The sequence below is a fragment of the Topomyia yanbarensis genome, chromosome 2 (assembly GCF_030247195.1).
Source record: "Topomyia yanbarensis strain Yona2022 chromosome 2, ASM3024719v1, whole genome shotgun sequence".
In the NCBI taxonomy this organism is placed as follows: Eukaryota; Metazoa; Arthropoda; class Insecta; order Diptera; family Culicidae; genus Topomyia; species Topomyia yanbarensis.
In genome coordinates this window covers 192288890-192313272 of record NC_080671.1, presented here as the reverse complement: position 1 = coordinate 192313272, position 24383 = coordinate 192288890, and the positions used below count along the sequence as shown (strand labels likewise).

At 37.3% G+C, this 24383-nt stretch overlaps 1 protein-coding gene across 7 annotated transcripts in view; it reads right to left on the bottom strand.

Annotated features, from left to right (window-relative positions):
- LOC131682523 (ankyrin-3) overlaps positions 1 to 24383 on the bottom strand; it is a 174589-nt gene that overhangs the window by 29331 nt on the left and 120875 nt on the right. For 6 of the 7 annotated variants that reach the window (XM_058964053.1, XM_058964058.1, XM_058964059.1 and 3 more), the window contains 2 exons: positions 10153 to 10399; positions 9910 to 9927 (listed from right to left, as the gene is read on the bottom strand). In XM_058964053.1, coding sequence (XP_058820036.1) covers positions 9910 to 9927; positions 10153 to 10399 — 265 coding nt within the window. The remainder of the gene's footprint in view (positions 1 to 9909; positions 9928 to 10152; positions 10400 to 24383) is intronic. The other variant, XM_058964056.1, reaches the window with a different exon arrangement.

Sequence of the window (24383 nt, the reverse complement as noted above, 5' to 3'; positions counted from 1 at the left end):
AATCCCTGATCCCCACGGTAGCGACCATTTGCCGATCGTAGTCTCAATCAATAACGGCTCAAGGCCATTGGAAACAATCAATATTTCGTATGACCTCAAACGAAATATCGATTGGAAGAGCTATGCTGCCGCGATATCTGACAACATCGAATCTACTCAAGAACTTCCTCCGGAGGAAGAGTACAGCTTTTTGGCTGGCTTGATTCTCGACAGCGGGAATCAAGCTCAGACTAAGCCAGTACCCGGCGCGAACATACAAAAACGTTCTCCCAATCCCTGGTGGGACAAAGAGTGCTCAGACGTGTACGCAGAGAAGGCCGCCGCGTTTAAGACCTTCCGGAACGACGGGTTACCCGCTAGTTTTCGACAGTACGCGACGTTAGACAAGCGAATGAAGAGTTTGATGAAAGCCAAAAAACGCGGTTATTGGCGCCGGTTCGTCGACGGATTAACGAGAGAAACATCGATGAGCACTCTTTGGGGAACAGCCCGACGTATGCGAAATCGAAACAGTACTAATGAGAGCGTGGAATATTCAAACCGTTGGATATTCGATTTCGCCAAGAAGGTTTGTCTGGATTCCGCCCCGGCACAGAAGATCTACCGCGCCGCGTCCCGTCACGATAACGCGAACGAAACACCTTTTTCGATGGTGGAGTTCTCACTTGCTCTCTTGTCGTGTAACAATAAAGCTCCAGGGCCAGACAGAATCAAATTCAACTTGTTGAAGAATCTGCCAGACTCTGCCAAGAGACGCTTGTTGAACTTATTTAATAAGTTTCTTGAGGCTAGCATTGTACCACACGATTGGAGGCAAGTGAAGGTCATCGCCATCCAAAAACCAGGAAAACCAGCCTCCGACCACAATTCGTATCGACCGATCGCAATGCTATCTTGTATCCGGAAGTTGTTCGAGAAAATGATCCTATCCCGCCTCGACAATTGGGTCGAAGCAAATGGCTTACTGTCAGATACACAGTTTGGCTTTCGCAAAGGCAAAGGGACGAACGATTGTCTTGCGTTGCTCTCAACCGAAATTCAAATGGCCTATGTTAGTAAAGAGCAGATTGCATCAGTGTTCCTAGATATAAAGGGGGCTTTTGATTCAGTTTCTATCAACATTCTTTCAGGGAAGCTGCACCAGCATGGTCTTTCAGCGACTTTAAACAACTTTTTACTAAACTTGTTGTCGGAAAAGCACATGCATTTTTCGCATGGTGACTTATCGACATCACGATTTAGCTACATGGGCCTTCCCCAGGGCTCATGTCTAAGCCCCCTGTTATACAATTTCTACGTCAACGACATTGATGAATGTCTTGACAATTCCTGCACGTTAAGACAACTTGCAGACGATGGCGTGGTGTCTGTTACGGGACCCAAAGCTGTCGATCTACAAGGACCATTACAGAATACCTTGGACAATTTGTCTGCATGGGCTATTAAGCTGGGTATCGAATTCTCCACGGAGAAAACTGAGCTAGTTGTATTTTCTAGGAAGCGTGAACCAGCACAACTACAGCTTCTATTAATGGGTCAAACTATAGCTCAGGTCTTCACAGTAAAATATCTAGGGGTCTGGTTCGACTCGAAAGGTACTTGGGGATGCCATATTCGGTATCTGAAACAGAAATGCCAACAAAGGATCAACTTTCTTCGTACAATAACCGGAACGTGGTGGGGTGCCCACCCAGGAGACCTAATTAGGTTGTATCAAACAACGATACTGTCGGTACTGGAATACGGATGCTTCTGCTTTCGATCCGCCGCGAACATACATTTTATCAAACTCGAAAGAATTCAGTATCGTTGTTTGCGTATCGCCTTAGGGTGCATGCAGTCGACCCATACGATGAGTCTCGAAGTCCTGTCGGGCGTTCTCCCGCTGAAAAATCGATTTTGGGAACTCTCATATCGATTGCTCATTCGATGCGATATCTTGAACCCGTTGGTGATTGAAAATTTCGAAAGGCTTGTTGAGCTCAATTCTCAGACCCGTTTTATGCCCCTGTACTTTGACTACATGGCGCAGAATATTAATCCTTCTTCTTACAATCCCAACCGTGTGCATTTCATAAATACTTCTGAATCTACTGTTTTCTTCGACACATCCATGAAAGATGAGATTAGTGGAATTCCGGACCACATACGCCCACAAGTGGTTCCAAATATTTTTTATAATAAATTCCGAGAAGTCGACTGTTCTAAGATGTTTTATACTGACGGATCAAACCTCGAAGGGTCCACTGGCTTCGGTATTTTCAATCAAAAGTTCACCGCCTCCTACAAACTCAGTGACCCTGCTTCAGTTTACGCCGCAGAACTAGCTGCTATTCAGTATACCCTTGGAGTCATTGACACATTACCCGCAGACTATTACTTCATCGTCTCGGATAGTCTGAGTTCTATTGACGCTATTCGCTCGATGAAACATGGAAAGCATTCCTCGTAGTTTTTGGGGAAATACGGGAGGTACTGAGTGCTTTATCTGACAAGTCTTTCCAGATTACCTTGGTGTGGGTCCCTTCTCATTGCTCCATTCCGGGCAATGAGAAGGCGGACTCCTTAGCTAAGGTGGGTGGCATTGAAGGTGACGTTTTTGAAAGACCAATTTGCTTCCACGAATTTTTCACTATTAGGGGAGAGAGGGTAACGGTGGATCAGCAGGAACTATGAAACAATCGCAATAAAATCATAATGCATGAACATAATCGTCTCATTCCCTCATATTTCATGGTTTCTAATTCTTTACACGTGTTACTATATTTTGGAAGCTTTCTGATAACTCTATCTCTTTTAATGGATATTTGTTTGTTTTATAACAGTCAAAGTAAATTTGCAATAAAGATCATTATTCTATTTTTATGAGTTACCGTTCACCAGATAAATGTAAATTCTACTGTTATTTGTAGCAAATTTTTTGCTCAACATTTGCCGTGAACAAAGTTTTTTGGTAACGCGTCATGGTTCTGTGTAATTTGACAATCTTCATAAATAGACCCATTGGGTAACTGTGAAACAATGATATATGGGGAACAGCGAAAATTTCTTGTTTTTGTGATCTATATTAAAATGTGAATGGGTTCCGATTTTCCACAATAAATACAACTCATTAAATGGAAAGTTTGTCAATTTGGGCAAGTTTTGTAGAAATTATCGCTTCTTTCAGGATTGCATCTTATATGCATATATGGTGGTCCGATATTACGCGATGATATAATAATATCTTGCGTAAACAAACGATTTGCGTCTCAAAATAACTTTAATAGGAAGCTTTAGGATCTTTATTCGTCAAAACAAAAGAATGAAATTTGCAAGTAGAATATTTCACTGTAGACGACGTCGTGTTTCATAGTTCCTACCCATGGGGCTCACTGGTACATTTTACCACCGACTGTTTATTAACCACAAAAAGTTATTTCCCGTGAAGTTTACCAGCTGGAAAAAATATATGTATTAGTTAACAACAGAATGAAATTATGTATCACTTTTGGCTACATAAGTAACATGTATTGTCATCAAAATTAAATCGTATAAAAAATGTGTTTCATTGTTACCCCCTCTCCCCTACTCATCAGAGAACCCTCGAAAGTTGGCAAACCTCGTGGAGCAATGGGGAGCTAGGAAGGTGGCTACATTCGATAGTCCCTAAGGTATCGACGAAACCTTGGTTCAAGGGGATGGATGTGGGTCGTGACTTCATTCGTGTGATGTCTCGACTCATGGCGAACCATTACACGCTGGATGCACATCTCCGACGTATTGCGCTCGTGGAGAGTGGTATCTGCGCTTGTGGCGACGGTTATCACGATATAGAGCACATAGTCTGGGCGTGCACCGAGTACAGTTTCGCCAGGTCTCGGCTTATGGACACCCTCCGGGCCCGAGGAAGACAACCCAACGTCCCGGTTCGAGATGTGTTGGCAAGTCGCGATGTCCTCTATATGTCCCTTATATACACCTTCATAAAAACCATCAATATCCAACTTTAACTGCCCCTTTTTCCTTATCATTCTCAGAAACGCTCTCTTCCACCTGTACCATACACCCACGATGGTTTGATGCGACTCCAAGGCGACACAAAACATCCCTGTCAAATGAGCCAACAAACACGGGACCTAAAGCACGAACATCACACGCACAACTCGAAATGTAGCCGATCAACATCTGAGCCGCATCGTCGTCCGAAATCGTCTGGAGAAACCCCTGCCATCTTAAGAACGACCACCCGGCGTCCCAGTACATGATTCTTCCTAATGAAGGCCACCCTGATTCTGTAATCCATCCGTTGATCTCCCGAAGTCTGAAACTGAAATAATGTTCTCCCCCTGCCATGTTTGTCCACCCTACTTCCCCTGACTCTTATACACAGAAGTAACACCCCTTCCCCCCCAAATATCTTCATGAAGCATTTAGCTCTTCTTGCCTTTTCTAGTTTTAACTATTATATTATATGATCTCGTTGAAAATGCCCAACTCTACTACCACATAAAATAACTCTAATTAATGTCTCCGAATCTTTACAAAATTTAATCACGCCCTCTAATTATTTCTACTTTTAAGATAGTCGTATAAATTTTCCCCCTTAGTTAAACATTATTTGCTCCAATAATCTCATTGCTAAAAATGTCAAACCATATTGCCATAAAAACTAAATGACCCCCTAATCTTACGAAAATTATATTACCCCCTTGTGTATATGTATAGCTAATCAATATGTAATCCCCTAGTTTTAAGTAATTTAAAATGTAAAACAAAACAAAATTGGCACCTTTAAGCTAACGCAAACCTGCCTTATCAAATAAACGAATTGGAAAAAAAAGAAGGTTCCTGCATGGAAAAACTATTCTTGAACCAAAGCTATGGAAGCTTTTCCTTCTTGCACAAGGCGGGATACACTGATAGTTGCTACACGTTTATGCTGAAGATTGATTTGTGCTGATTTAATTATGATTAATCCAGGCACTAGAACAGAACCCTACACATTTCATCATCAGCACTTATTGTACAACAACTAGAAGAAACCATGTTGGCTGTAACCGTCTATATCGAATCGCGAAATAGGTATTAGGGACAAAACCAGCATTTTAAAATCCCGATCTACGAAAAAAATTAAAGGGTTGTGTACAGGACACGACCACGGTGACATTAAAAATGTAGATTTTTTCAAGAGCGTGCAAATGTATTATATCTATCACACATATCGACTCAAGTTCTTGCTCACTCGCCTGTTTTTTATGTTACAATTTGCTATATACCCTCCCCATTAAAACATAATTTATTGAAGGTCTTTTAACGGTAATCTATTAATTAATCAAGTATCTCACTAGGTGATTGGCATTATTTGGCTAATCCATCTAGTAAAAATTGGCTGGTCTGTCCAGAAAATATATTTAAAAGAAAAGTTCCATATTTAGAACCGTGACGAGGAAGCCCACGCCCAGTAACGGAAATATACAGATTCTTCATGAAATATGAAATTTCATTTTCCATTTAAATTTTCAATAATGTATTAATGAACTTAAGTAAACAATCTTAAGGTTAAGCATTTCTTGATCGATTAGTGGTGAAAAAAATGAAATTATTTGATAAATTACATTGTTATGCAACGTTCGCACTACCAGTTAAAACGGGTTTTATGCTATCTTGGTGACATTTTCTCTTGTTGCTAATTATTAAAACGTGTTATAACTCTGTAGTGTAAACATTGTATTATTAAACCAATTCTGCAGCGTTTTATGTTATATAGGTGTTTTATGTGGTAATAGGACTGACATAATTATATCTTCAGTACAGCGGTTTGTTGCATAATTTCAAACAGATATATTTTAAAATTTAAATTAGTATACCTAACCGTTCTATTTGTTGTATACTTTAAAACGCAATTAGAACTGTGTTTTAACTACATAGGGCAGGACAGATACTCTGACTGGATAAACTGGGAAAACAATTTTAAGTCCAGTAACGATTAAGACATGGCTTGAATTTGAATCGAAAAAGAACACCCGCCTAAACTGCTGCTGGGACGGTAAGTTCTGTTTTAAAATTTTCCGTTGTGTACAGTACGAAACAAAAGTGTTTGAAATTAGAAAACAAAAAGTTCTGCTGGGAATGTGATTGTTTCCGATGCAATTACACTCAGGTTTTTTTACGCAGGGGATACAGGCCGTGCAAATGAAAACCGCCTAAATTTCAAAAAAACGCGTGAATGAAAACCGCGGAAATTTCAAAATTCGCGTAAAAAATACCGCGTAATAAAACCTGAGTGTACTCCCCTATATAAAATACTACGCTGCTGAACAGTGCAATAACTACAGAAGCACGTTGTCAGATGCCTTACTGATAAAAAACATATAACCAAAATATGAAACATATGAAAACCAATAGGCTCTTTACCCTAGGCAGCTACAATGCGCCGTAAACATGGATTAACAAGTTACAACGCACACGCATGCATAAAAATAAATATATTTTATTCAAACGCAACACTCTTAAGCAGCACACACCGTATTGAATTAAATCCAAACCACCCCACCCACCCACTTTGCAAATCATTCTGTGACACCGTGCTGGTACCCGAAAAATCCGCACACGGCCACCGCTGCCGAAAAAGCATAGCGTCTACCGCTTATTGTAGTGCCCACACGCTACAACCATGATCTTACCCGTTCGACATAAGAACAAAAACTGATTCAAACGGGTACGCGTCACCTCTATTTATAAACTAACCGTATATGGTTTAGTCACTTAGGTGCGAGTGTGTGCAAATGCCAACGTTGCCGAAAATCGATAGCGCTTATTGCATCGCCCGGAGACGATGTTGTTCATATGAGACAAGAGCAACAACTAATTTAAACGGACATGCGTCGCTTCTATTTATGACTTTTCGTCTTTCATTGAGTCACTAAGCTGCCCTCTTTTGACGGCTGTGTCTGAGAAATCTGCCTCACGAATGGTAATTTTCCCGTTTTTCGTGAACTTTTTAATTTTACCAATTTCCAAAAGTCTACTTTTATTGGGGAGATATTAAATTATTACCAATATTTAAGTTAGGTGTTAAATTATTACCAATATTTAAGTTATCCATCTAGTAATATCGGAGTTATAAGCGTGCAAACCTTACATAGTTTCGTTACATGGGAGATAGTTTAGATTTTAGAATGACACCTAGCCCCAGATAGTGGAGTAAGACATTTTTAATGTCAAAACAAACGTTCATTGTGTCAGAAATTCGCTTGACACAGTAAGAGTAAGATCCGCGACACTCCGTGCGCGACTGGCACATTTTAGCCCATCCATCCATTCAGTGCTCGGCACGGAGAAATACCTTGACTGCAGGACTCCTGTTTTCAAATGCCAGGAACACAGTGGATTTTTGGCTGAGATATTCCAAGCCGCCGGATGCCACACGGCCTCTAGGCTGTTTCTCCGGAGAAAGGTAGTAGACTCTTGAAAATCTCCTGCTGGACCGCAACCTCACTATCCATTCTAGACAAAATCAAATATCATGCAAATGAAGTCGAGCTTGAATTCGGTTCAAGTTCGACTTCATTTGCATGTAATTATATTTTCAGTGAACTAAAGACATTCGATTCAGTCGGAAATGATGGAATGAGGCACGGAAATCGAATGCTGGTTGCGGTAAATTTAAGTTTTTTTTTATTATAGAGGTTTTAATCTTAGGGTCATTCGCCTCTTTTCAAGTTAGAGAAATCTCTTTTTGAAAAAATCTCTAACCCTATGTGCCGGGTTGGGGGAATCGAACCCAGGTGAGCTGCGTACAAGGCAATCGATTTACCAACTACGCAATGCCCGTCACCAGGTAAATTTAAGTACCTAATTTATTTACTGTGCTACAACGAACTAATGAGTGATGAAGTTAACCATCTTCAACACACTATGGTATGAATTGGGATTCGGTTCTCTTTGTAGCTCATCAGAAGATGTCAACATTTCGCAGGTTTAGAGCTTATACTAGCGCCAAATGTTAATTAGACTATTATATTTATATCGTACATTCTATTCAAATTTTTTGCCTCTTTGAGGGTTCTATTAAATTATCAGTTGTATTTAACATTCTTATGATATATACACTATAGGTTGATGAATTGTATGCATTTAATCGTTTAAATGAGCAGCTGCGTTTGTTCAATTCTTCAATGTTTAATCATACAAATGTCACACAGCTTGAGTAGCAAATTGGACTATTCGAAGGATGAATTATTGGAATTCAAGTATATATACGCAATATCACAACCTAAATATTGAAAGATTTTCAAGGCATGCGGTTATTTTGAGCAGAACTTACACTGTCAAACAAAAGCCTAATATGTTAGTGAGCTACTACAGTAAATAACCAATAACAGAAACGATTCAGTTATTAGTTTGTTTACGGTACGAATTAATGGTTATTCGCGCAAAGGTTTCAGCACTCGCACACAAACACAGATGCGTATTACTTTTTATTTGAAAACAATTAGAATATACCTTTCCCTACATAATGGCATAAAGTTTTTCCGTTCTAAATATTCCATCAAGCCAGTAAATGACAACGACTGATTATTACTGATTTAGTTTGCAGTCCGACGGGATGTTGATAGTTGCGCGAAGCCGATGAACGACGATGGGGATGAAATGTGCGGGTGGTAGTTTGCAGATGTTTCGATTTTCGCCAATCAGGAGAGTTTTTTAATTCGATTCAGATTGCATGTTGGGTAACATCGTGAAGGAATATTATCGCACGAGCGCGTTTTTAGAAAAAAATTATGAAGCAATACGATATGAAGTTGGTGTCGTTACAATTATTAGTCGAATGCATTCGAAAAAAACGAGGTAGGGTGTATAGGCAATCAAAATAGCATATGAAATCGCGAATAAGAATTGTGATTCCATGTTTCGATGGATTTGTTGTTCAGTTTGTTGATTGGTGTAGGGTTTTAGTAGTGAAAAATAATTCCAATGATCAAACATAAGTTTTTCAACAGCATATTTCATTCATGGCACACATATTTCGGATCGAACCGTAGAAAGAAAGAAAAAAAGAGTTGAAGAAAAAATTAATTGGATTTATCTAGAAGAACACTGTCATCACTTATTAGTTTTTCAAACACTACTTCGGTGCTTGTTCGTTAAAAGTTAAGTTTGGATTGAATTGTGAAGTACACTCTGAAGTATCAGTGTGTTGTATATGATTTGGAGGTGTTGTTTGTGGGATGTCTAATACAGAATCGACTGCACGATTTGTTACAGAAAATTTAGCCTTTAAAACAAATGGTGCCTGATTATGTTTGCGTTTTAAAAAATTATTTCTGAACAAGAAGGGGTGATACTGTTAACAATAGAATTTTAAAAACAGATTCTAATAATTTTGACGTCAAATACCAGGACACCAAAAATAGGGTTTTAGTGAGAATAATTCAAGTTCGAAAAAGTTAATTGCTGTTTAAAAGGAGGCGCTCAGTACGTCGCTAATGTTGGTTATGCTGTATTCGAAAACTGGAATGGAAACGCGTGGTAGTTCAATAAATATCGCCGCTTTTGGACACATACATTTTGCATAGCTGCTGCCAAAATTGCTTTTTAATATTTTTATCTTTAGGACGGTAATGTAATATTGCTACGTTTCAATCGACAAATTAGGTACTACCATCTATTTTTACAATGCGATTAACTGCCCAAACGTGCTTGTTATTAATCTGGCAAACAAGCAAAAAGCACCCAAAACATGGCAATTTGACGATGAGTTGTGGAGTAGCAAATAGGTAAGATGCAAATAGTACATAGCCATGGTGCCAAAGACAGAAAGAGAAAGAGAGAGCGCGGGATAGATATAGAGATGGCGAACCGAAAGACACCAAAAGCAAACGGTTTTTCGTTGTGTTTAATAGTATGAATAATGCAGTAGGTTACCGGATCAATAGTGTCCTGCTATGATGTGTGAGGGCAGTGCAGGAGAAAGAAAAAAATAGTACAGATTGGTAGAAGGATTTGTTTTGCCAGTTTCAACTGTACACCTGGAGCGACTGGATAAAGTTCAATTTTTGTTGGGGATACACAGAGTGGTTGTTATTGGTAGAAGGAATCAAGCGTTTATGAATGTGAGTGAGTTGTTCGATACGAGTGTTTAATTGCATAGGAAATTACAGAGCTTACCCGACGTGAATCGGCTTCCGGGTGATGTTGACGTTATCGGTTACGGTGATATCCAGAGGATTGGGTGTGCTCTCGCGGGGCGCCATCGATGTGTACTTTTCTGCGCTTGAGATGATCTTCTCCAAGTACTTTTCATCCTTCATTGGATCAATGCTCATGTTTGTGATGTTAGTGTCATCAAATTGTTTATTTTCGTCGCTCGTCATGTAGTTGTACTGCTGTTGGTCGGACATGATCGGATCTTCGCCTGCCGGTCCAAGTAGTGGGTGGAAAGCCGAGAGAAGAAAATAAAAAAGATGCACGAGCAAAAAGAGTGTAAATATAAGTGAACACTTCCTTTGAGTTCGTTGGAGATGAGAAAGAATGAGAGCAAAAATGCGAGCACAGTACAGGAAAAAATCAATTACTTAACTAGCAGCTACTTAAGGCTAGAGACTTACGTTCGGTTGATCTAGATTGTTATTTTCCCCTGAGAGGAAGAATTATGTATACCGATGCAAACACATAAATCGCTAGACTACACACAGAACGCAACGACTGAGTGGATACTGTACGATATTAAACACACACTACTTGCTAAGTCTAATGAGAAAAGATTGATAGGTTCGAAATTCGAACCAGAAAAGAAAACACTCCGAATTGGAACTCGAGTCGCTCGTTTGACCGAACGGATTTCTACGAATGCAAGTATTCTGGAGATTTACAGATCCGCGAGACTAGGATGCTGAGAGGCCTCGAAAGTAACCGGCACATAGTGCACACTCGATGCGAAAACTCGTACTGCAATGCTCCTAACGAGCTACTGTCTACTAAATGCTTCTCTGTGGGGTACTATACTGTACTATACACTTGAACACATACAAATGCCGCCACTAACCGATTGTGGTGTTGTCTACCGCGATGATGTCCAAATGATCTCTCTACAGAGGCATCCATGATCTGCGGACGGACATTAGCGGCGCGCGTTGATTGCTTTTCGAAAAATAAAATAAATACTAACTTTTCGTGGCCGTTGATGGCTTTGATGTTATTCGTGCGAGATAGAGATTTTACGCGCATTTGTGAGCTGAAACTTGAGGTGTTTATGGACATTGGGGTTAAATTAGAAATACGACGAGTTCAATCGGTTGAGGTTCTATTGCTAATCATGACGGGTGCTTTTCTATATTTTCTTCGTTTTGTATTTAGTGAAAGTCTAGAACTATGATAGAAAAATTTATTAGAAGTCTAGGCTGAAAGTGTGTGTACATATCAGCGACCTGTTGGTGACTGAAACTGAGTTGGGACTGTCCAACTGTCCAGTTATTAGTGCCCTCTTTCAAGCATCGCTTGTCCCATTTGATCAAATAAAACCGATCATATCTTGAACGGTTCTAAAGATTGCTCTCTCAACTCTGAATCGGCATGTTAAAGTAATGAATGATAATTAGCATGCATGCTCGACACGCTGAAAACAACGAAAACGTGTATAAAAACAAGTTGAGAATAAAAGTCGTTAACTCGATATGTTTGCCGATTTCTAGATTGCTTTTAATAAATGTAATCAATCATATCAAAAATTTGGGTTATCCACACATTTTTATAAGACACTGAACGATTGCCGAAACCATCTTCGCAACTTGAAATAATAAACTGAACATGAACCAATCATATGACGTATTTGACCTATGTACTCAACAGAAAGAGAATAAAGAAAAGTTGCGCGAAGAAAAAAAAAATAAAAAAATATTTTATCAAAGAATGTTCATAGCTCTGACCGCTCTGGTTTTGAGTTATTGTACGATTTATCCGTTTGTGTCTTCGGTTGCTTATCGAGCTTAAACTTTTATTAAGTGAAGCATGACGTACTAGTTATCTTTTGCAGCTATTCTAATGGTGTTCAAAGTGGAATATGTACAGCAGAAACGCGTGATCGAAAATTATATTTTTTTTTGGTTTGCAATCATATTTGTTGTTTAATTTGCAACTGTGAATCAATAAAAATAACACTGTCGATATTGTTGAAATTGATTTTTTTCAGCAAAATCTTGAATTGTGTGAATTAATTTTATACACAAAAATAATTAAAAAAATAAGATATTTTAAAATTGTCAGGTTTTGAAGGTGTGTGATTTGCAAAAGAATGATTCATGTATAAATGACCAAGTACCGCGTCGGCCCCTATTCAGTTCAGCCATTGGAGACGAGCAACTCAGATGAGTAGCAACAGCAGGTGGTCGTACCACTACCTACACGGAACAAAATTTTCTCAAAATCGTGAATAAAGTGCCATGAATTCTGGAACAATTGCATTTTTACGTTACAAAAACATGACCATAAACAAAAATCATCTGTTTTATTATTATGTTCCATTTTCGTTCAGCAACGCCTATATAACGATTTTCTTAGTAAGGATATCTTCAACATAATCGGATTTTCGTGGTTGTGAAGTAGTTCACAAAATCAAAACATATTTGCTCGTGAACTATTTCATGAATCCTTTCAATCATCGTGAAATAGTTCATGATTTCTAATATAATAGTCACGATGTAATATATCCGTGCTCGTGAAATAGTTCACAAAATGTTATTAATGTATACGTGAACTGATTCCTGACTTCTAGCGAATTAATCACAACTCACCATTCATGCTGATGAAATAGTTTACAAAACCATGAAATTATTTTTATGTATTCATGAACTAGTTCATGATTCCTAGTATAATAGTATCGACTAACCATTCGAGCACGTGCAATAGTTGACAAAATCGAAAAATATTATTCATGTGTACGTGAACTTATTTATGATTCCTTACGACCAGTCGTGCTCGTGAAATAGTTCACAAAATCACGAAGTCTTATTCATAGAAACGTGAACTGATTCTTGATTTCTAATATAATAGTCACACCTTATCATGTGTGCCCGTGAAAAAGTTCACGCAATCATAAAATATCGTTCATGTGTTCGTGAATCCTAGAATAATTTTCACACCTAACCATTCGTGCTCGCGAAATAGTTCACAAAATCATAAAATATTATTCATGGATTCGTGAACTGGTTCATGACTCGTAGTGCATGATTCACGATCCATCTTGAGTGCTTGTGATATTTAGAAGACACCCATAATCGCTTTCTATATCATGCAACTCTGTACATGGTCTTGAAATTTTCACGTGAATCCTTTCACAAAATTTGGGTTTTGTCATGATATGCTCATGTCCAGCCTATAGCGACTAGTGATAGGTGTGAGCAGCTGATTTAAAAAAAATATTAGGACCTCGAACATCATTATTCATTCGATAAGGTTCAATGTGATGTCTGGACAGAAAACGACAACTGCGCTGAGCACCAAAAATATATTATACAGCCACAAATCATGTTCGTAATGTAGTTCACAAAACAAGTAAAAAATCCGATAGTGATTAAACATGAACATGAGTCACATTACTCTACGTGTCAAATTCGAACATGAGCTCAAGAATAAAATATCACGATAACGTGCATATAAATTACGAAAAATGTGACTAAGATCTTGAAATCATGAACATAAATTACACTACTCGTGACTAAAATATCAAAAATCGTGACAATAATCCTGAAATCATGAACACAAACCACTCTACTTGTGACTAAAATATCACGATAACGTGAATAAAAATTACGAAAATCGTGACTGAGATCCTGAAATCAGTCACACTATTCTGCCAGAAAAATCCAACGCGAAACTCGTGAATAGTACACAGTGAAGACCCGATTTTATCAGCACCCGATTTTATCTACCCCTGATTTTATCAGCTTTTTGAACCGATTTTATAAGCTTCGTATGAAAATTGATAGTTAGTAGTTTGATGGGCTCTAGCAGACGAACCAAGTTGAATTCGAGTCAATCCTTTTTTGAGCATATTTTTCTTATCTTAGAGTTCTGAAATATGCAAAAAAATTGTTTTAAATTTTGCACTGTCAGACCCTCTTAAGGGAAATTTAAGCTAAATAATCAGGAAAGGTTATGAGGCTATATGTAGGAACTGAAGAAGAATATTTTAAGATTTTCGGTTTCCTAAAAAGAAAGAAAAATATAGACGGCGCCGGTGGTTGAGTGGTAAGCGTGACCGCCACTCATTCCAGTTGGCCTGGGTTCAATTCCAGCCGAGGTCTTGAGATTTTTCTGATCTGTGGTCATGTCTTCCTTCGGAAGGGAAGTAAAGCCGTTGGTCCCCGGTCCATGAAATTGGTGGATCGATATCTAGTCCAGGTAGTGGAATCACCTCTCTGGCGTCGGTAAAGAAGAAGTATATCCAACTTCTATACTCTACTAACAAAAATATCCTCCTCCTGTGATACTTGTGGAGTGCGCAGTAGTATATACGGGCTCTAGCAAAAGCAAGTATCGGACTAACAATTCCTTCCCTTTCCTTCCGCGATCTACGTTCGGGCCTGGCCGGTGCCGGTATTGATCAGAAACACTTTAGGATTACCAGGAGTTCCACATTGAAAGATGTTTCGCTAATCCCAAGCATAATTATCTACTGATTCCCTGTGTAACTTCAGCTAGTCCCGATCGATAACGGAGTAGCAGCCAGGGGTGGTCGCACAAGTTCAAGCTCAAGCTAAAAAGAAAGAAAAATATATATTCCGATTTTATCAATGTCCCCGTTTCATCAGCCTAAAATTAACGAAGGGGCTGATAAAAACGGGTCTTCACTCACGAATATGTTAATAACAATTACTAATATCGTGACTAAAGCCCTGAAATCATAAGCATAAATCGTGCTACTCTGTCAGAAAAATTCGATATTAAGTTCATAAATAGAATATCACAATCTACAAACCAGTATATCCCGAAAGTATGAACAAGCATAATAACAAGAACTAAAGATGTCCAGTGAACACCTACAGTAACCCAATCAATAATTGCAATGTAACGCCATGAACATATTTGCGCGAACTAGTTTTTTGAAAACACACATAGTTTTATGAATACGAGGTTTATTATCCATAATTTCAGGAAGTTCGTCACGATGTTCGTAAATCGTTCAGTTTTTCAGCCCCTTGGTGTAGGCTGACAAAATCGGGTTCCAGGCTGACAAAATCGGGACACATTTTTCGTTGTTTTTAACGTACATAAGCCGTTAACATACTCTTCTACAGTCCCTAGATATAGCCCCATAACTCTTTCTGGTTATTTAGTATAAATTTCCCAGCGCAAAATTTGAAAAAAAAAAAATGAATCCGTTAACTTTCCTTATCTCGATACTCCTCTCTATGTCCATTATTTCATAAGTCCCTTCAGATTGGTCGTGAAAAATTCACCATATATCGATATTTTCTCTTTCTCGATATTTCCCCATCCTGGTACACTAGCTTGAAATTTTCCAGCAATTTCATCTCTACGTTAAAGTGATCTTTTGTTTCTGTCGGCACATCACAAAGTAGGTACACAATGGAATGAAGATTGGGGCATTTAGTCCGATAACAAATTGCTTGTTGTGTATTGATATGTGGTTTGTAGAGGTAGCATTAACAGATAGTATAATATTAATAATGAATTTGTTCTCTTACAGACACAGACATTGTAAATGAACTGAACTATCAATAGGTTTGCAATGAAATTCATTTTAAATGAACTTGTGTTTGGCATATTTATTTGGCTACGCTATGTTTTCACTGCAAAATCTTTTGAAATTGCTACTATACGCATGAGGAATTAACATGCTTTTTTAAGGAAATCTCATACAGTAGCGGAATATTTAACAATTAATTTGCTACGCGTCGAGCACCTTAAAAAATTATAATAAATTGGTTTATTTAAGAATGTAGATGGAAAAAGAGCACCCCAAAGAGGTATATTATAATGACTCTCCAGAACGATAATCTAATGAATGATATCCTTTAAGAAATAATTCAAAAACTGAATTTCAAGATATTTCGTTCCAAATATTATACCAAAATTTAATTAATTTATAAAAAATGTTGATATTTAAAGGTGTGCAGCAGTTTTCCTGGGACCCTTCTGAAAAAGAAATCTTGTGATGGATTATCCAAAAAGTAAAAAAGATTTCGTTGATGTATTGCGATCTCGTAACTAATATTTGATATGATATCCGGCTTCTCTTTTGGAGTAGTTTTGGCCATATAATACCCATGAAATAGGTATATAGCACCGAAGCGAAATCTTCGATTAATCAGAGAAAATATTGTTCGCAAACTTTTATAGGACACGCTCTAAGACGTCTTCGAATTTGCGTATAATAGGCGAACGATTTCTAAAGGATTCCTGCTGCCCGATCAGAATGAAATAACAAAATTATAACAGAACACATTTTTTGTAACATGTTGTGTTGTAAATTAGGTCTCGTTAGTAGTTAAAATAACAGAAATTTATAACAAGTAACAATGCGAGATATAGTTTTGAAATATTTCTGTTATGTGTTTCTGATCGGGTGCGTACCGCTCCTGTAACTAACATCTCCATCATATCCGTAAACGCGTTGAGCAAAATATGCAACGGTAAAAATATTAAATTTAAGATTAGTACAAAACCGTTTTTGAAATTTTTCCTTAAACGTTCAAATCGTCAAGTGTCTTCAGCAAAGAATTTATCATATTCTCCCCAATTTGGTCGACAAATTTGCAAATGTAAACATGAGCAAACAATAGCTAACTTCTCCCATTCAGGGGCATTAATAACCAAACTAATACCTCTATAAAATTGAAAATATTTCATTAATTTCAACAATATAGTACGAAAATGAAGTTTTCGTGGTCAATATAATTTATTTGCTGCAATTTTCCACAATTATAAACTGTGTGGAGCGTATGAATAAAAATGCGGTGCAAATATTTTTTGCTTCAGATACACATTTATGACGTCTTCCACTATTGCCCCCTAAGACGAGCAGCTATCTTCGTTTCCCAGTTAATGCATGCTGATGTCCTGAAAGAAAAAAAATGCCTTGAAAAAATATCAAGGTGTTCTATATCGCGATCTCCCACTATCACGATGATCTCTTCAATATCTTCAATATCTTACTTAGAGAGAGTTAACAGTATTTTTATTTTTGCATATTTTGCTTCTTTAAAAGAAGAAAAATACGCTCAAGAAAATATTTACTCGAATTTGACTTGGTTCGCCTGTTTAAGCTCATCAAACGGATTTTTATATGAGGTTGGCAAAATCGGGTCAAAAAAACTGACAAAAACGGGGGCAGGCAAAATCGGGGGCATATAAAATGTGGTATTCACTGTATTTCCAACTAAAGGAAGTAAGAAAAATATGAAAACCGGTAAAATTGCATATTTCCGTTGGACCGTAATAACGTTTGACACGGGTTTCGTACAGAGTAAAGTATCACGAAGAGCAAATTTAACCATAATGAAATCGACAAATTTCAAATTCTGTCCCCACACGAAATTTTGATGGGAAACAATTCTATTATATTGCGGGGTGCGCTATATGCAGAATGATTCAACATGCGATTTTATAACAGGGCATTTTTAGTGCTAACAGCAAACTGTCATGCTATTGTTGTTCAGTCTTGTTTGCCATTTAATAATGGAACGATTTACACCGGCTCATCGCCTTCAAATTGTTCAAATTATTACACAAATCAGCGCTCTGTGAGGAATGTGTTTCGTGCGATCCGACCATACTATGGTCGACATAATCGGCCAACTGAGTCCACTATTCGATATATAATCGAAAAGGTAGAGTCACAGTACACGTTATTGGAAAATTCTACAACATTCGCAACAACTTGGGGGCCATACACTAATTAGGTAAGGGCATATGGGGGGAGGGAGAGTTTCAAAATATCTCACAAATTCTTATCTGAGGGGGAGGGAGGGTTTGTCTTTTCTTACGTAATATCATAAAACAAGTTTAAAAAATTAAATCCATAAGGAAAATATTCTTTTTAATAAGAAAAGGGAACTATTTTCATTTGTACCATATAAACTTGTATATCAAATAATATGAGTAACTTTTTGGCTCTTGGTTGTAGGGGAATTGTGGGAAAAACCGACACTGTGGGTAAAACCGACACCCCACAACTTTGCCTAGAAATCAAATTTTTATTCATTTCATAATGATACATTATTATTAGTACGTTTATCTAGAGCATTTGAATAAAAATTGGATTTACGTTAGTGCGCCGAATATCAGAAAAATAAACAAAACATACGACAGCAGCGTTCATACTCGTCTGGATGTAAAATTTCGTTGATAGATTTTAAGGTTTTAACCGAACAAAAGCTTTTCAAATCACCCCATTTTTCTGTACCTATTATTATCGGCCTTTCCTATGATCAATTAGATGCATTGAAGACGAGTTTGAGAAATTCAATATTTTTAATTGCTTTTATAAAAAAATGTGCGCTGTTGGGGTAAAACCGACACCCTTTGCTTAGGGTAAAACCGACACACTGTTAAGATGGTTGTGTTTACTTGCGATTCATTACAAAAGGCTGGGGATCTTTGTGACACTTCAATTACACTATTAGCACACTATAGTAATAGCTGAAATACACAGAAATACTTTTATTGTGTTTATTTCTTATAAGTCTCTTTAAAAATCAAAAATTGGAATTTTTGCTTATCTAATTCTATCGAAGCTTTTGCTATTTCTCCAAAAAGCTCATCAAACCGAATTTCTAGTGTTTTCTTGGTTTGTCATAGACGAACTTTATCACAATGAGACAATGATATTATGTATACCCCAATAGATCGTTGATAATCAGAGTCCGAAAAATCAAATCTGAAAAAGATAGTTTTACTAAGAAATGTGTGTGTGTCACTTATAAGTGAATGAATCCAATTAGCAGAACGTAGAACGCTTGCAAATCTTCTCTTACGAAATAAAATGACACTGGAAGTTGCAATGATGTGCGCAAGGATTATTTGGAAATACTCATATCAATAAATAATCCTATAGCATAAAATACTCTTATTTCTAGTACTACGCTTTCGAACTATCTTCCCCTCACTACATGATGAAGCAATAAAAAGCACATATATTGCATCATACATACTCACACTTTATTAATCACGCATATATCTAATTTTTAATAAAGATAAAGATTTTAATAAAGTGGAGAGAAAATAAATTAAAGGGGGTGTCGATCTTACCCCTATAGGGTGTCGGTTTTACCCGCAGTGCCTACAAAAAGTCACTTTGTTTTCCAAGTTTTACAACCAATAATTTTTAATGAAATTAATTTTTCGAAGCGCTGAAAAAATTAAGTCTTGTTAAGAATTTTCTGAAGAAGAATTGTGCATTAAAATTATAATTTTATTGGTATTGTGGCAACTTAGAAAAAGTGTTAAGCTTAAGGTGTCGGTTTTAACCATAATTCCCCTACATTGTTCTGTTCGGGAATTGGAGTCACAATATGCCTTACAAGTTAGGAAGTGTTGATACCCTTCGTGTTGTTAGACCGACTTTGTCCTTTTCAAACGTTCTATTTAAACCCGCATTTTAGGAACCTCTTTTTAGCGGACTGATAGGACTGCAGCTTATAGCTTTAATACCAGTAATTTTCAACCTGGGGTCCGCGAACCCCTACGGGGGCCGCGAAGTCATTGCGGGGAGTCCGCGAAGAAAAATATATTTTCCGAGTATAGATAAATATATTTTCCGAGTACAGATTGAAATTTTAAATCTTGTTTCCTAGCAAACTGAAAATATTATATTGATAGCATAAAAACGATGTTTATCCGTGGGGGTCCCTAGCGACCCAGAGAGTTTTTTAAGCGGTCCGCGGTACGAAAAAGGTTGAGAACCGCTGCTTTATACCATTAAGCAACCGTTATCTTCTTTCGAAACTTTACAGAAAATATTATTTCCCCAAATTATTAAACTTTTAAAGTATAACTTAACCTAACATGTACTGAAAGTTGTATTCTCTCTAGCGCCACCTAGTGCGTCAATTCTAAAATTATCTATGTATTGTCGGGCAGCACTCGGCCAGCTGATAAATATTGTCAATGGCACAATACTTCTAAATTATCATCATCTCGAGTACTATAGAATTTGAAAAATATTACATACTCATTAGCTTCGTCTTGCAGGTCTATTCCGACTAGATTTGTCCATAATCCCGTAACCCTTCTCTCACTTTCTCGTTACCATTTCCGCCAACCAAGGCTCTATGTCTCAAATCCATTTTTCGACAAACATGTGACTAGGACTCAAAAGCCAACCGTCAAAATTTACCCGGGAGGAAATTCCAAACAAACCGCCAATCGCCCTGTATTTTGTACAACACCTTTCGAAATTCTAGCGAAATCTTCTTCCAGCACCAGCGGGTGCTCACTCGGGGAGTCATTCGCGCAAGTGCCGGAGGGTTAATTTAGTGAACGAAAACGGCGTTTTAAAACACTGTGCAACCCGACAGTACAGTCATGTCTGTTATATTACACCCTCGTCTTGTATGTGTATATCCAAAATTTTAATATAACTGATGTGGAATTATAACTAATATTGATACAGTGCAATATCATTAGGTAGTATAGATTCTAAATAGATCAACTTGGCCGTGCCAATTTCCTCTATTGCCACTAGGTAGCATTTTGTGTTGATAATTGAATAAGTTGAAAGACAAACAAACGAGGAATACAACGAGTTATACGTCCAGGTTCAGTCGTATTCAAACACTATTGATGTAGCATAATCCTATGCCCAATAGCTAATTGAGTAGCGGGTTGCTAATTGATCTGTAACCTTGCGAAAAAATATTTTCACGGCTAATATTACTAACACACTCGGACCAGGAGTATTTCGCTCTTTATTTTTTCAAATATGACGACTGTTCAGCTAATGTCTATAGAAAAATATACAATTCACTGCACAAATTTATAAATAAGAATCGATAAGGTTTCAAATGTGATACACCTACCATGATCTTCGAAGGGATATTCACATTTTCGGAATGCACTAACTATCAATGACATGTTAAGAAAAACAACTGAATATAATTAATTATAATTAACTCTTCACTTGTTTACATAAATATTTTTGGTCTCGATTAGATCTCCTATGAATATTGATAATCGCCTCACCAGGTCACCACCAAACTAACTGCATTTGTCCATAGGAAAGTGTATCTTAGTGGTGCAAATTTTAAAGATGCGCACGCAGTTATTCGAACCGATCAGCCGCGCGCACATGTTCTCCTGGTGATCTATTCGAAGGAAATGCATCTTTCGCATTCCAATCAACGATGCAGTACACTTCATCGGTCGGAATGTGGGCGCCATGTCACCTAATAGATTTGTTAATGAATTTTTACATAGCAGAAAAAGCACGTTAGGCAGGCACGTTTTGATGTTAACTCTAGATGGTGATAGCGGACACCACAGACAGGCAGATGTGTCACCCGAATGTGTAACAAATGTCGGAAGTCTTCTCGCTAAATTCAATGGGAAAATATTGTTTCATTGATGACTAGCTACAATCTTGACTACTTTATAGTTTTCAGACGGGCATCGAGCTGCTATAAACTACACACTTTATATCCGACAGTTGCCGAAGACACTGTCTCTGTGAAAATTGTTCAAAGTGTAATGATCGTTTGTCGGTGGTACTGCAATGAAGTTTCTGTTGCGGTTGCGGTTCACTGTCCAGCCAGAAACGAGTGTCGCATGCAGTCTACTCTCCGCATGATGTTGGAAGAATTTAGGAGATAATTTGAAAAATGCATTTCCTTTCGTGCGATGGCTATAAATAAAATGCCATTTTTTGGTGTCTCGTGTCAAAGAAGTGCTATTTTTGCAGCACCGGTGTCGCCATACCAGAGTAACAGAAATAGTTTCACGTTGAACGCAAGGATGAGACTGTCAATTTTTCAAATAGTAGATTCCGCACCGGCTTTGATGGGATGTCATTTGTAAAGGCCCTTTCGAAAATTTATAACGGATGTCTGACGCATACACGTAGGATGATCATGAATCATGAATCACGAATCATTCAACATAATTAATAATTATTTAGTTATGTATGCTAAATTAAGTCACTTCGTATGTACATATAACGAAACCTGACCAGCAAAATATTGATTTTCATATGCTTATTTATACACAGTATATGAAAATTCTAATTTGTCGATTGAACCACCCCACAATGGTCGGAGACCGGACAAAATCTATGTTTCAAATATTGATTTTTTAATATTTCTTATATATTGAATGACATATTCTCCAAATTTGGTGACAAACGAATGAGAATTAGATTTTTAATAACAATTTAAACATCGCTATGTCAGATAATTCTAATGAAATTCATTTTCGAAATCACAGTATCTTCACTTCAAAAACATGTTGCTCTTTCAATTTTAATCCGATTTGAGTACAACTAGTTTCATTTTAAAGGGCATTCAAAGAAATTTGTTAATCATTTCAACATGTTTGCCAAATTTGATTCAAACTATGTAATATTATTACAAATATATCTTAAGTGAGTTGGCAGCAAATTCTTTTTTTACAAATTTATTCTGTACAATCAGGTGAAACAGTTCGGTCACTTATTATACATTCTATGGGAAATCATCTCTACTTTTCGAATTTTAAGGTCTCGGTTTGCCTCTTTTTGTCCGGAGGGGTTTAAAATCGACATTGTTTAAGGTTTGCTGATATGGAGGAGTATGGTGATTAGTGCAAAATACCAACTGAATAAAACGTAAACAAACACTTTTTGTAGAGATTGGAAGTAGTTTTATCCGATTATTATGTTGTTATATCTAGTTTTAGTTATATATAAGTAGTAAATTTATCATAAAAATGGTATTAAGCTAATAAGAAAGGTTCGAAACACTGCATGGAAAAATTTATCTCATCTCGCCAGATTGGGCAACATTTTTGGTTTTGTCTGGCTTTTGCCAGAAGACCTGCCACTGTTCACCCCCACGATCAACGGAAGCACCCGTGTTGACAAACCTTCAAAAACCTTGTTTTTCTTTTGCTGCGGTACAATCCACTCGAAAATCAAAACGCAAGATTTTATTTAAAAAATATTGGACAAGTAATCTAGAGAAAATATTAGTTTTTATCGGCAGTGCTGTCAAATATGCGGTTTTCCTAACAAAAAGCGCCATTAATTTTGATAACAGATTCTCATTCTTCAGTTTTTTTAGAAAGGAGATACGTGTTTCATCCTCAAAACAAAAACCATTGTAATAGCAAAACCGTAATTGAAGTAACAAATAAAAGTGAAAAATAACAGGTAAGTGTTTTGGAAAGCACGAAGCTTCTATTTTATGGAATGATTTGTTGTTTGGGTAAAACACGTATTTTCAAAACGTGCTATGCGAAATGAGCGTACAGAGCTATTAAGACCGACAATTTCATCAACCACTCAACGGCTTGCTTCTGCGCACACGATTACGACAAACAGCAAAGAAAATACATGATGCGCCAATCAACAGCTGTGATTATTCAATCAATTTCTTTAACACAATTTTTTTTGCTTCTTAATCAGTTTATTCAATAAGGATGTCATAGCTAAACAAAATTTCATTGTAAAAAATTATGGTCTGAATTGCCCCGTAGAGGTTTGAATTACCCCTATAGTGTAAAAGAACAGAAAAATGTGGAATTTTGCAAACCGTCGCCTCGCGCTACCATGGAGTGGTGCAAACGATTGTTTATGGCTCAAAAATGTAGCACAGTTCAAACTAACAATTAGGATCTTTGACCAATAATTTCTTTCATATTTGTCTACCTAAAATAGGGATTTGCTTAGCAGGTTCGAATAGCCATTATAGGGCACCCCTGTAGTTTTATTTTGAAGCAAAAAGCTTCCAATGTCTCATATTTAGCTGATATTTCTTTGGACTGAGAAAACGAATGACTTTGTTTATTTAGTAATTATTTGATCAATCAGGTAGCTAACCCATATGGTATTTAATAAGCGTGGGGAATCTGGAACATTATTTGACCTTTTTTCAATGAGACCACAGGGTCAGAGGTAAGCAGCAATCTTTTGATTATATTTTCAATATTGGCAACTTTACTGAATTGTCTAGAATAGTTTTCTCGAAACTTGCAGATTATTCCTCGTTTCTAATGTCTCTTCACTGTACATATCAATAGGAAGAAAAGCAAAATAGACTAAACTCGTATCAAAAGCTTATGATGTTGGCTATTTTCGGGAAATTTAAGACTAAGAAAATGCGAAAGACAGGTATTCTAGGGAGAATCAGTTATAAACTTAGAAGGAAAAACTAGAGCTTTTGACTATAAACTTGCATATTTGGCAGCAC